This window comes from Piliocolobus tephrosceles, chromosome 10, assembly GCF_002776525.5.
Source record: "Piliocolobus tephrosceles isolate RC106 chromosome 10, ASM277652v3, whole genome shotgun sequence".
Taxonomy (NCBI): Eukaryota; Metazoa; Chordata; class Mammalia; order Primates; family Cercopithecidae; genus Piliocolobus; species Piliocolobus tephrosceles.
Window position 1 is genome coordinate 99278801 of NC_045443.1, and position 12496 is coordinate 99291296.

Genomic DNA, 12496 nt, shown 5'->3' on the forward strand with positions numbered 1-12496 from the left:
ATAATATAGAAAAGGGATATGCAGTACTTAAATAAGCATTTGATTCATATAATAAAATAATGCAGTATGGAGTCTAAGGTCCTTTTTTGGTCGAATCTTCATGTGCACAAAAAGGGGACCCCCCTTGACAACAGTCTCTGAACTGTGGTAGGCAATTGCTGAGACAATGTAAAAGCACCTTGTAAATGCTAGTGCTAAACATTAGATAGTATTATCTGCCTCTGGTGCCTCTTTCTTAGAGACCAGGAAATAGTGCACAAAGTAAGAATGCTATTCTCTGTTCCTCTTTCTCATATAGCTCCCTCTCAGTCTGATCCTTTTAAGAACTTTGTCATTTGCTTATTTTGGGCTTTGGCTTCCCATGTCTACTGATTCTTTTTAGCCCCACTTTATTGCTGAAAAGGAGAAACAGTAGCTCTGAAAAAAATCTCTAATGATAAATGACAGGAGAAGCTCAAAACTATGGGTCATTTAGCAGAGGACAGGCTTCAGGCAGTTGATTCTAAATTATGGAATAATTGTATTTACCACCTATCAAGCACTTACATGTTTCAGGCATTGTACTAAGTGCTTCACAGGCATTATCTTATTTATTCCTTATATTTATCCCGTAAGGTGGGTATTACCTCCATCTAAAGACATTGGGGCATCCAGGCAGAGATGTAAAATATGTAGACAGATATCAAAATCTAGAGCTCAGGAAAAACCATAGATTGGAGATAAGGATTTAGAAGTCATTAGCATATAGATGGTAGTTTTAAGTATAGATAAAATTGTTCACAGACTATAAAATTTCAGATGGAATTCTGAAAGCATCATTTAAGATATGGATGAAGAGGCAGTCTAGAAGGAGCATGAGAAGAGCTCCAGCAAGGTAGGAAAATCAGGCGAGAACATGGAATAGATAAAAACACAGCAGAACTTTTCAAGAAAGAGGGTGTGATCAGCATCTTAAATATTGTAAAGAAGTTATGCAAGATAATTAATGAAGTATATCCCTTAGATTAGTATCCTTTAATTGAAATTGAAAATCGAAGGTCAATTTACCTTAAACAATTTTAGTAGAATAATGGGGCCAAAAGCCAGGCTACAGTGGGTTAGGCAACAAACATGAAGAGAGAAGAAAATTACAAATGTTGACTAATTTTCGGTGAGCCTATTCATTGAGCATAGGAGAGAGAATGACAGCTTCAGGGGAATATAGACTAGAGGGACTGATGCTGGTTGGTTAGTGGTTTTTTGAAAAATGTAAGCATATTTATTGGGGGAAAATGCCTATGGAAACTAAAAAAACTACAGTGACGATTAGTACCTCAATAAAGAAGACTATTGGGATTTTCCCTACTTTTTAAGTGAAACTGACCTGGGAGTGTTTAAATTTGCCTTAAATCATATGGTTGTTTTTATTATAATTTTTTCTATGTACACAAGTAGTGGGTAAGTGTTGTAAAAAAAAACTTCAGACTTTACAGGAGTACCTAAATTAGAAAATAAAAGTCTTCATAACTTCAGTGATAACTATTAGCAATTTGATATATGGTGTGTGTGTGTGTGTGTATATATATATATCTTCCCTCTCCTTATACTGTTAACTCTGTGTGAGCATATGTTGTTCTGTAACCTTTTTAACTTAACAGTGTAGTCAGCTGATAATTCAATAATGGAAGTAAAGGTAAAAATAAACTAAGCCTACAGAGATTTTTACATCTTTGCTATTTAATATGTGATTAACCTCCATATTCAGAAATTTTATTTACAAACACCTTATCTATTTTTGTCCTTCCTCTTTAGAGTGGATGTAACTGAAATTCAGATAGCTTTAGTGATTGTCTTTGTATTGTCTGCATTTGGAGGAGCAACAATGTGGGACTATACGGTAAATCTGAATATTTAAATTTATATTTAAGTACTTTTCAAATATTTAGGAAAAAGTATTGCATTGTTAATTTTCTTCAAAAATCCTTGGCATTGTATTTATTTTTTTCTTTTTTTATTGGTGTATTTAATATTTGTTCCATTTCTTAACATTTTTTTCTTCATTTTATAATGTGTATTATCCTATATACCTTATGGCATTTCCTACTATGCATGAATATATTGCCACATAGAAGAAAACAACCTCATTTCCCTAATACTAAATAAAACAAAAACAACAACAAAAAACACACATTGGAATAACTTTTTCCAGAGTGAAATAAAATAAATATTTTAAAAATAAGTCCAGTAAAATATTTTACATTTAAAACTTGTCACTCAATATTAGGAAAGTAGTTAATTTGCATTTTTATAATCTACTTTGAGGTGAAGATTCCCATATTAAGGAATGTTTTTATTTTCTGCCTGCTTGGTGACCTCAGTATTTTCATAAAAGTTGGCTCTTAGGAAGCCACTGTCATAAATTGAAGCTTTTTTGCAAAAGAAGAACATTTCTGAAGAAACAATTATCCTGTTACCACAACCTAAGTCCACCATACTGTCTAACTGACTCACACTTTCTGCTCATAGTGTTAAGAATAATAATAAGGATATCAATAGTCAACAACTAACAGTCATTCAATACTTATGTTCCTAAACATTTGCCATCAGTTTTATCTGCCCCTCCGAATAATCCTATGAAAATAGATATGATTATTATTATGCTTTATAAATAAGTCTTAGGGTGATTAAGTAATTTGTCCAAGGCCACATGAGAAGTACTGGAGCTTGGAATTAAACAAAACTGATTCCAGACTGTATGTGATCACTAAGCTGTATATCTAGTAAAAATAGTAAGTGATACAAGACTAAACATAGTTTTACCACATGATCAGCGGTTGCACCCCTTGTTATTTAACTAAATGATTTGAAAACTTATGTCCACACAAAAACGTGTACACAAATGTTTATAGCAGCTTTATTCATAATTGCCAAAATTTGAAAGCAACTAAGATGTCCTTCATCTTAGTTGGATAAACTAATGCCAAAAAGAACTGAGCTATCAAGCCATGAAAAGAAGTTATGCGAGGAACTTATGGAGTTCCAAGAAGTTATGGAGGAACCTTAAATGTTTATTACTAAGAGAAAGAAGCCAATCTGAAAAGGCTGCATATTGTGTGATTCCAACTATATGACATTCTTTAAAAAGGCAAAATTATGGAGACAGTAAAAGGATCAGAAGTTACCATGGGTTGGAGGAGGAAGGGATGAATAGGTGAAGCACAGAGAATTTTTAGGACAATAAAACTATTTTGTATGATACTAAATGGTGGCTACATGTCATTATACATTTGTCGTAGCACATAGAATGTACAACGCCAAGATTGAACTCTCATGTAAACTATGAACTTTGGGTGATAATGATGTGTCAATGTAGGTACACCTAACAAATGTCCCACTCTGGTGTAGGATGTTGTTGGCAGAAGGAGTGGCTATATACTTTTCCACTCAAATTTTGTTGTAAACCTAAAACCGCTCTAAAAAAATTAAGTCCATTAAAAACACAGTATGAGGCCAGGAGTTCAAGACCAGCCTGGGCAACTTAGCAAAACCTTGCCTCTATAAAAATTCTTTAAAATTTTTGCCAGACATGGTGGCATACACCTGTAGTCCCAACTACTCAGGAGGCTGAGGCAGGAGGGTCGATTGAACCCAGGAGTTCAAGGCTGTAGTGAGCTGTGATCATGCCACTAACTACACTCCTGCCTGAGTGACAGAGCAAGACCTTATCTCTTAAAACAAACAAACAAACAAAAAAACAAAAAAAAAATTCCCTGTAGCATTTAGTGTCAGAATTGCCAATTATCATTTGTCAGTAGGCTCCGAAATAGACTTTGGGCGTGTTTTTAAATAGTAGTGGTACATTCCCCAGTACATTCATATTCCCTCTTATCATGTAAGAGTAAATAGAATCAAGGATACACTATTATAGGCCCATACAAGATAACAGAGGGATGCTATGTGTTTTTTATAGTAACTGTTCAGGTTGTGCCTGTAAGAAGGTAAATGTATGGGTGGATCACCTGAGGTCAGGAGTTAAAGACCAGCCTGGCTGACATGGCAAAACCCTGTCTCTGCTAAAAAATACAAAAATTAGCCAGATGTGGTGGTGGGCACCTGTAATCCCAGCTACTTGGGAGGCTGAGGCAGGAGAATCACTTGAACCTGGGAGGCAGAGGTTGCAGTGAGCCAAGATCGCGCCATTGTACTCCAGCCCTGGGTGACAGGAGACTCCGTCTCAAAAAATAAAAAAGAAGGTAAATGTAGACCTAGAAGCAGTTAGATAACTCTAGTTATTAAGTCAGGTGTGGTTGTCTTAAATTTGGAATTGAATCTTAAAATTGTTTCACTCAATGTTTTGGAGATATCATAGGAAGAAAACATACCTGCTTATTCTTACCAACAAGAATACTTACTTTTGATTCAGGTTTTCTAAATTTAATTATTAACCTGTAGTTTCCACAAATTTTGGTACATTATTTCAGTCTATTTTCTAAACATAGTAGCCTATAGCTTCTGGCAATTCATTGTTACTGTTTTTTAAATCCTTTGCTGCCTTTGGAAGTTTTCTTGAACAGCAGTTGACCAACAGGTAAATATATTGCTAGAGATTTAATCCTGGATAGTAACTACACAGATTTTTTGCTTGCATACACATCATGATATTTGTTACATTTATGATGCAAATCATGGTGCCTCCCTTTCCTGTGATGCTACTTTTTAGAAGCTACTAAATTCAAGTGAACTATCCTTTTTCATGTTTAAGTCAGATGAAAGCTTATGACATTAAACATTTAATCATAGTTATGTAAACAGACTAAGCTGGTTTGGTGGATTCATTTTTCACTTATGAAGAAAGCATTTTCAAAAAAAAGTCACTTTAGGCTGGTCCAATGGTAGTTATCTCAGTTGATCGCTCACAGTCAGTTACAGGTCAAATTCCTTGTTTTTCTCTTTTCCCCCCCTCACTACTGCACTTGACTACTCTAAAAAATAAAAATAAAAATTTAAAAACTAAAAAAAAGTTAAATAAAAAAAGTTTTTAAGTTATTACTTTGGACTATATTCCAGAAGTTAAGGTTTGATCACAAGAAAAAGGACAGCTTATTGTATAGGGCTTATCATTGTTTCTTTATTATTTAATAAAAAACCAACATTCTGTTGTCTTAATTGTTTCTTTCTTCTACCCCTAAAGATTCCCATTCTAGAAATAAAATTGAAGATCCTTCCAGTTCTTGGATTTCTAGGTGGAGTAATATTTTCCTGTTCAAATTATTTCCATGTTATCCTCCATGGTGGTGTTGGCAAGAATGGATCCACTATAGCAGTAAGGCATTGATTTCATCATTCAGTATCAATTTTATGATAAATTTTCCTATCACCAGCTATAAAAAGATTAAAATATGCCAAAGTTCAAGAATGGGGAAGGAAACTAAGTATCTTAAAGAATTTATTTTAGGCACATAGTACAAAAGCATTTTAAAAACAGTTTAAACTGATACTTTCCTCTTTCTACAGGCTTGCTCTACATAGACTTTTCTGACATCTAGTTTCACTGCTGCACATAATTAAGCGTTGCCATTTGTTTTCCTGCATTTTTTGCCTTGAACTAATAGGGGAGAAGAGGTAGGGGACAGGAGGAAGGGTAGGGAATGTATGAGTTCCTGATTGAAGGCAGGAAAGTGGCCAGAGGTCAATGGTTTCACGTATGGGGCAATTTATTACTCATCAAGTAAATTTTATTGAAATTTTACTGAAATATATTTAAAAGAACTAATATTTCAAAAGGTAAAATTTTAGCCTTAATTCTTAAGTGGGTGTACTTTGTGCTTGTGTTCTTTACACCTTGCTCATGCAAGTATTAAATATAACGCTTTTGTATGTTTTCATATTTGTTTTTTAAAACTTCAGTAATTTTAAGTGGGCAAGAGTTGGAATTCCTGCAAACTTTTTAAACAAATATAACTCCTATGTTTTTAAAAAGCCTACTGTCATTTTCAAGGTAGTTGAACAGAAGAAGACAAATACTTATTCCAGTGATACCATCCTATACCAAAACATTGTTAGAATGCCTTTTTTAGGGCTGGGCACAGTGGCTCATGCCTGTAATCCTAGCAATTTGGGAGGCCGAGGCAGGTGGATCACTTGAGGTCAGGAGTTTGAGACCAGCCTGGCCAACATGGTGAAACCCTGTCTCTACCAAAAATACAAAAAAATTAGCTGGGCATGGTGGCCCATGCTTTTGTAAATCCAACTAACTACTTGCGAGGCTGAGGCAGGAGAATTGCTTGAACCAGGAGGCGGCGGTTGCAGTAAGCTGAGACAGTGCCACTGCACTCCAGCCTGGGTGACAGAGCGAGACTCTGTTTCAAAAGAAAAAGAAAAAAAGAATGCCTTTTTAGGATTGCTTTAAACTATAGCATATTTACTTTAATTTCTTTTGTTGTATAGTTCAAAATTTCTATCCTTAAAGTCATTTGGAGCAAGGTCTAATAAGAGTATTAAACATTAGATGTGGCATTAGATATAGCATTTTTAGTAAAAAAAAAAAAAAAAGTCTCTTTCTTTTAAGACTCGTAAATAGATTTTCGAGACAATTTCAAAGGGATCCTCATAATTGATAAATTATCAATATTTATGAATACACCATATACATAATTCAAAAGCAAAGTATACAATTCATCTAGAAATATAAGTTCTGATATATTTGGAAAAGTTGTCAGTTTTTGAGGTGTTTTGTCAGTTGATCTCAGTATAGTACTGTGCTTAGGAATACATGTTGCTTGATTGTGGATGATAACATAGAACATTAGTTGGAACATTAAGTTCCATTGAAGAAAACAAGATTTAGTAATGATCATTGTCTACTCTAAAGAATATTTTTGGCTGGGTGCGATGGCTCACGCTTATAATCCTAGCACTTTGGGAGGCTGAGGCAGGCAGATAATGAGGTCAGGAGTTCTAGGCCAGTCTGGCCAACACAGTGAAACCCCGTCTCTACTAAAAATACAAAAATTAGCTGGGCTTAGTGGCGGATGCCTGTAATCCCAGCTACTCGGGAGGCTGAGGCAGGAGAATTGATTGAACTGGGAGGCGGAGGTTGCAGTAAGACAAGATCATGCCACTGCTCTCCAGCCTGGGTGACAGAGCTAGACTCCATCTCAAAAAAAAAAAAAATTTTTTTTTCATAAAAAAAAACTGTTAGATGTTTGATGGATGACTTCAACACAAGTTAGGAAGTGATTGGTTTCAAATTCTTAAACTGGTATTTTTCCAACTTTTTTAGGAGCAGATTTTTTTTCTTGAATGAGATTTAAGAACCATAATATAAAGTGCTATCAGATTTTTATAATTTATTACTATACAGTGTCATATATATAATTTTATAATATAGTATTACTGTAATTTTATATAAGTTCTAACTTAAAACATGTAAACTTCATAAACAAGAGTAAAGCTATTCTTGTGAACCCATTTAAATTGGTTATAGATTTAATAACCTCAATACCAAACTTATTTCAATATTTTGTTTAGGATAAGTAGTGCCGAGAGGATACTAATTCACACAGATAAAAATGTAAGGTCTGGATTTTACCATTTTACATAAAAGAACATTGGCAGTCTGAATGAAAAAAAAAAAACAGGAGGTGGGGATGTTGGTGTAGAAAGAAACCAGGATAAGCTGGGTGCAGTGGCTCACACCTATAATCCCGGCACTTTGAGAAGCTGAGGCTGGGAGGATCGCTTGAGCCTGAGTTCGAGACTGGCCTGGGCAACATGGGAAACCTTGTCTCTACTAAAAACACAAAAAAATTAGAAAAAAAAGAAAAGAAAAGAAAATAGGAAAAAAGAAGGAAACCTGGATAGAACTAAACTATTCTTACTCTTCTTCATCAGTGATGTTTTGTAGAATTGGCAGAATAAGCTCTATTTCAGTATCTCCGCAGAAATATGTTAATTTGGCAATCCACATGTAGATGGCCTTCAACATAGTAAAAGTTGACATAGAATAAACTGCATTAATTTTTAGCCACTTTAAAATGTGTGTAAATATCGAACTGGAATCAGACATCTGTAGCACTGTATTATGTCTCTGTCACCCTCAGGTTCTGTGAAAGCTTGAAAAGCACAACTCAGGTTTGTATACTCCTGTAGGCCATACACTACATCACACTGTTCTTTAGGGGTCTTGCACAAAATAGATGGTCATCTACATTGTAATAAATGCAGTGTTAAAGTACAATACTGATTTTCTGCTTTATCTCTTAGGGCACCAGTGTCTTGTCACCTGGACTCCACATAGGACTAATTATTATACTGGCAATAATGATCTATAAAAAGTCAGCAACTGATGTGTTTGAAAAGCATCCTTGTCTTTATACCCTAATGTTTGGATGTGTCTTTGCTAAAGTCTCACAAAAATTAGTGGTAAGAAATTTTTATGATTTATGATATAAATAATATACTTAGTCCTCTAACACAAAGCTGGAAATTTCATAAAATGTATAGGTTTTCTTTTGTAGTGTCAAAATCATAATAATTAGCTATTTGTGCTCCAAGCAAACTGTGATAGGAGTTATATTATATTCAGTTAAATTGTTTAGCTGTAGTTGTCATTTACAGTTTTCTGATATCAAGAAATTTTAACATTGGAAACTTTAATAAGCTACCCAATCGTGAATTTGAGAAGGTGTAAAAAGGATTCTTATATCAAATGTGAGATTAAATGGTCTGTTTTAATACTGAATTAAAGTTGTAATTAATTGTCTTAAAAGCTAACACATTTAAAACTTAATAGTAAAATTATTTTGTTTCATTTTTTTATAGATAGCTCACATGACCAAAAGTGAACTGTATCTTCAAGACACTGTCTTTTTGGGGCCAGGTCTTTTGTTTTTAGACCAGTACTTTAATAATTTTATAGACGAATATGTTGTTCTATGGATAGCAATGGTAAGTATTTTTCTCCATTTTATTTATTTTTTAACCATGCTTAAGAGCTATTTCAGTGAGATATCAGTAGCCTCAAGATCTAGTCTAGGCCGGGCATGGTGGCTCACGCCTGTAATCCCAGCATTTTGGGAGGCTGAGGTGTACGGATCATTTGAGGTCAGGATTTCGAGACCAACCTGGCCAACATGGTAAAACTCTGTCTGTACCAAAAAATACAAAAAATTGTCCGGGTGTGGTGGTGCATCCCTGTAATCCCAGCTACTCAGGAGGCTAAGGCAGGCCAATCAATTGAACCTGCGAGGCAGAGGTTGCAGTGAGCCGAGATCATGCCACTGCACTCCAGCCTGGGTGACAGAGCGAGACTCTGTCTCAAAAAAAAAAAAAAAAAAAAAAAAAAAGATCTACTCTATATAATATATACAATAAATGTTTCTGAGTATTTGAAATTACTTCTTAGCTGTGAATAATTTTATATTGTGTGTAGAAATGGCCACGTATCTATAGGCCAGGTTTCCAACAACCTAGATTCTTGGAAACACAACTGTGTACCTGAAAATAACTATATTTTTCTTCCCCAAAGTACCAGTACAAAGATGCCAAAACCACTTTACTCTGCCCAAAGGACTTTATTCCCAGTTTACAGCAAGTAACAGGAAAATTAGATGGGGTTAGTACTAGCAAAGGTGGGCACTTTATTGTATTGAGAATTGTCAGCTAATATTGAAGAAACAAAACAGAATAGACAGTGCTACTAAGTACAGGATTCTCAGACCATTTTATGCTAGATGTAAGGAACCCTTTATATGTGTATGGTCCTTGAGGATAGTGCATAATTTGTATTAATGATGACTCGGTCATCAATTATATTAAATTCTCTTTGATTATATCCTGCTTAAGGAAAGGATGTGGATGTCATAGATATTAATTTCTATTCAAAATAATTATAAAATACAGAATATAGTGCTTGAGAGAGACATGTTAGCCATTTAAGGAAAAGGAAATCAATATTGGTAACACTTCAATTACAAAATTGGATAAATGGAGCATTATTGCATTTTTTTTCTATTGAGATATAGTTTTGTTGTATTTCTATCTCTGGACCCCACTGGTCGTCACCAAATTCATAAGTGATATATAAATATACTGAAGTACACCAAAACAAAACTCGCCAAAACCCTGCAGTGAATCTTTTGATAATTCAAATAATCTCACCATATTTGTTAGATTTGGATATTTTTAAAAATCTGTATCAATTCTGTGCATGGATTACAGGAATACATCTGATGATCCTTTACTAGGTTGTGTAGTATGCTTTTTCTGGAGTAAGTGAATAACGTAATATTCATTCATAGTCCATTCAGAAGTCTTCCATTCTTCCTATGGTGGCAATGAGATGTACTTAATTCTTTGAGGTGGACAATGAATGTTTTCAGACAAAATTTTTAAAAAAATGTTTAAAAATCAGAATAATGTCCTTTAATTTGGTATCCACTATAAATATTTTTAGGGCTTCAAAACAATCCAATTTAAAAAATAGGGGGTAATTAATCAAAATTAATTACTGAAAACTCAATGTAAGTTTTCTTTCAGTGAACTTAGGTATGTATTACCAAGTGGAATTGTTGAATTAAAATATCAGGTGTTAAAAAAATCAATCATCTTTTGTAACAAGTAATTGGCTTGGTTTATACTTGTGATGGAGACTGGTAAACTGAGGAAGTCAAATTCAGTTTTTATTTAAAACACTATGTGGATGACAAAAAAAAAAAAAAAGCCACACCCACAATGTGGAGGTCAACATGGTGCTTTTCAAGTACGCTTTTAACGTAAATGGTAGAGATTTCCCCCTCATGGGTGAGAATTCCCTCTCCAAGGGCAGAGCTATAAGGCTCCTTTTTCTCCTGGGTTTCATTTTCTGAAGAGAAGCATTTGACTGTAGACTCTGGGCAAAGTTTCTAAATAGAGGCCATCTTTAAATTTGTAAACATAATTTTGTATATGCCTCAAGTATGGTATTTTTTTTAGACCTTTTACCTTCTTACAACTAACCTCAAAGAAATAGAAATGTTTATGATGGAATTAGTTCATTTGCTGCTTAATGGCATAGCAGGAAGTTGAAACAATGTGGAATCAGGAGATTTGGGTTCTGTTACTTTCTAGCTTCTGTATTTTAGTCGTTTTTTTACCTCTGAGCCTCAGTGTCTATAACTGTGAAATAACCTGCATTTTCCAGAGGACTACAGTGAGGTCCAAATTTGAAATGTATTAAAGTGCTTTAAAATGTAGTATTTGCCGGGCATGGTGGCTCACGCCTGTAATCCCAGCACTTTGGGAGGCCGAGGCGGGTGGATCACCTGAGGTCAGGAGTTCGAGACCAGCCTGGCCAACATGGTGAAACCCCATCTCTACTAAAAATACACAAAATTAGCTGAGCATGGTGGTGGGCGCCTGTAATCCCAGCTACTTGGGAGGCTGAGGCAGGAGAATTGCTTGGACCTGGGAGGTGGAGGTTGCAGTGAGCCGAGATCATGCCACTGCACTCCAGCCTGGGTGACAGAGCGAGACTCCATCTCAAAAAAGAAAAAAAAAGTATTTTTGGTGAAGAATTTTAGGTTAAGGTTTGATATTTGGAGGAGAAACAGAATAGTGCTACTTGAGAAAAGATACATCATAATTCATTTTATATTTTCTTTTTTGCTTCTAAAGGTGATTTCTTCATTTGATATGGTGATATACTTTAGTGCTTTGTGCCTGCAAATTTCAAGACACCTTCATCTAAATATATTCAAGACTACATGTCATCAAGCACCTGAACAGGTTCACAAGCATATTGACTGACTAATAGCCCAAGGAAAAGAGGAGATGAAGTTAGGGGAATCTATGAGTGAAGGAAATCCCCCTGTGCAGGAGGCTAGTATACCATAAATAAGGTTATATTTGAATATAAAACATAAACCCTGTAGATTTCGTTGTGTCTCTTTCAGTTATGACGCCCCCATTGTGTGTATTATCATTTTTTATCACAGATGTTCTCTGAATAGTCTATATATTAATTAGAAAGACTAAAGAAAGAAATGTCAATCCTGAGGACAACAAAGTGAACCCCTGTAATTCTAAGTAGCACTTTGTCTCTGAGACGTATCAGACACAGGGTTTTCACCACCAAAGGATTACATAAATATCCAGAACATAAAGGATTTTAGCCATCTTGAGGGTGCTTGCTTTGATTGCCAAAAACTGAAAAGTGAGCTCAATACTGCTTAAGTGCATGGCTTATAATATTGTAATTACTGAGTCAAGTGATGTTCTAAGATATGTTTTATACTAATCATTTTTCAAAAGAGGCATGTTAATTAGTATGTCATAAAAGAAAATACTTGCTTTTAGTATACTAGAATTTAAAAGGGCTACAGGAATTTTTTTAATAAAATGTATATTTAATAAAAGGAATTTGTTGTACCAGTTCAGAAAAACATACGAATCTTTACACTGAAGGTACCTTGTTCCTTGATATTTTAAGTTAAAATTTCACTGTCACCGAAAAGTGGATGTTAAATATTCCCTTTCA

At 34.7% G+C, this 12496-nt stretch overlaps 1 protein-coding gene across 2 annotated transcripts in view; it reads left to right on the forward strand.

The window, feature by feature from the left end:
• Positions 1–12496, forward strand: part of CHPT1 (choline phosphotransferase 1) — a 30873-nt gene that overhangs the window by 15672 nt on the left and 2705 nt on the right. Inside the window, exons 4-8 of one of the 2 annotated variants that reach the window (XR_002725414.1) lie at positions 1792–1876; positions 5171–5302; positions 8245–8403; positions 8803–8928; positions 11635–11838. Coding sequence is in view for 1 of the 2 variants with exons in the window: in XM_023187260.1 (XP_023043028.1) it covers positions 1792–1876; positions 5171–5302; positions 8245–8403; positions 8803–8928; positions 11635–11745 (613 nt within the window). In the remaining variant the exon portion in view is untranslated. The remainder of the gene's footprint in view (positions 1–1791; positions 1877–5170; positions 5303–8244; positions 8404–8802; positions 8929–11634; positions 11839–12496) is intronic. The other variant, XM_023187260.1, reaches the window with a different exon arrangement.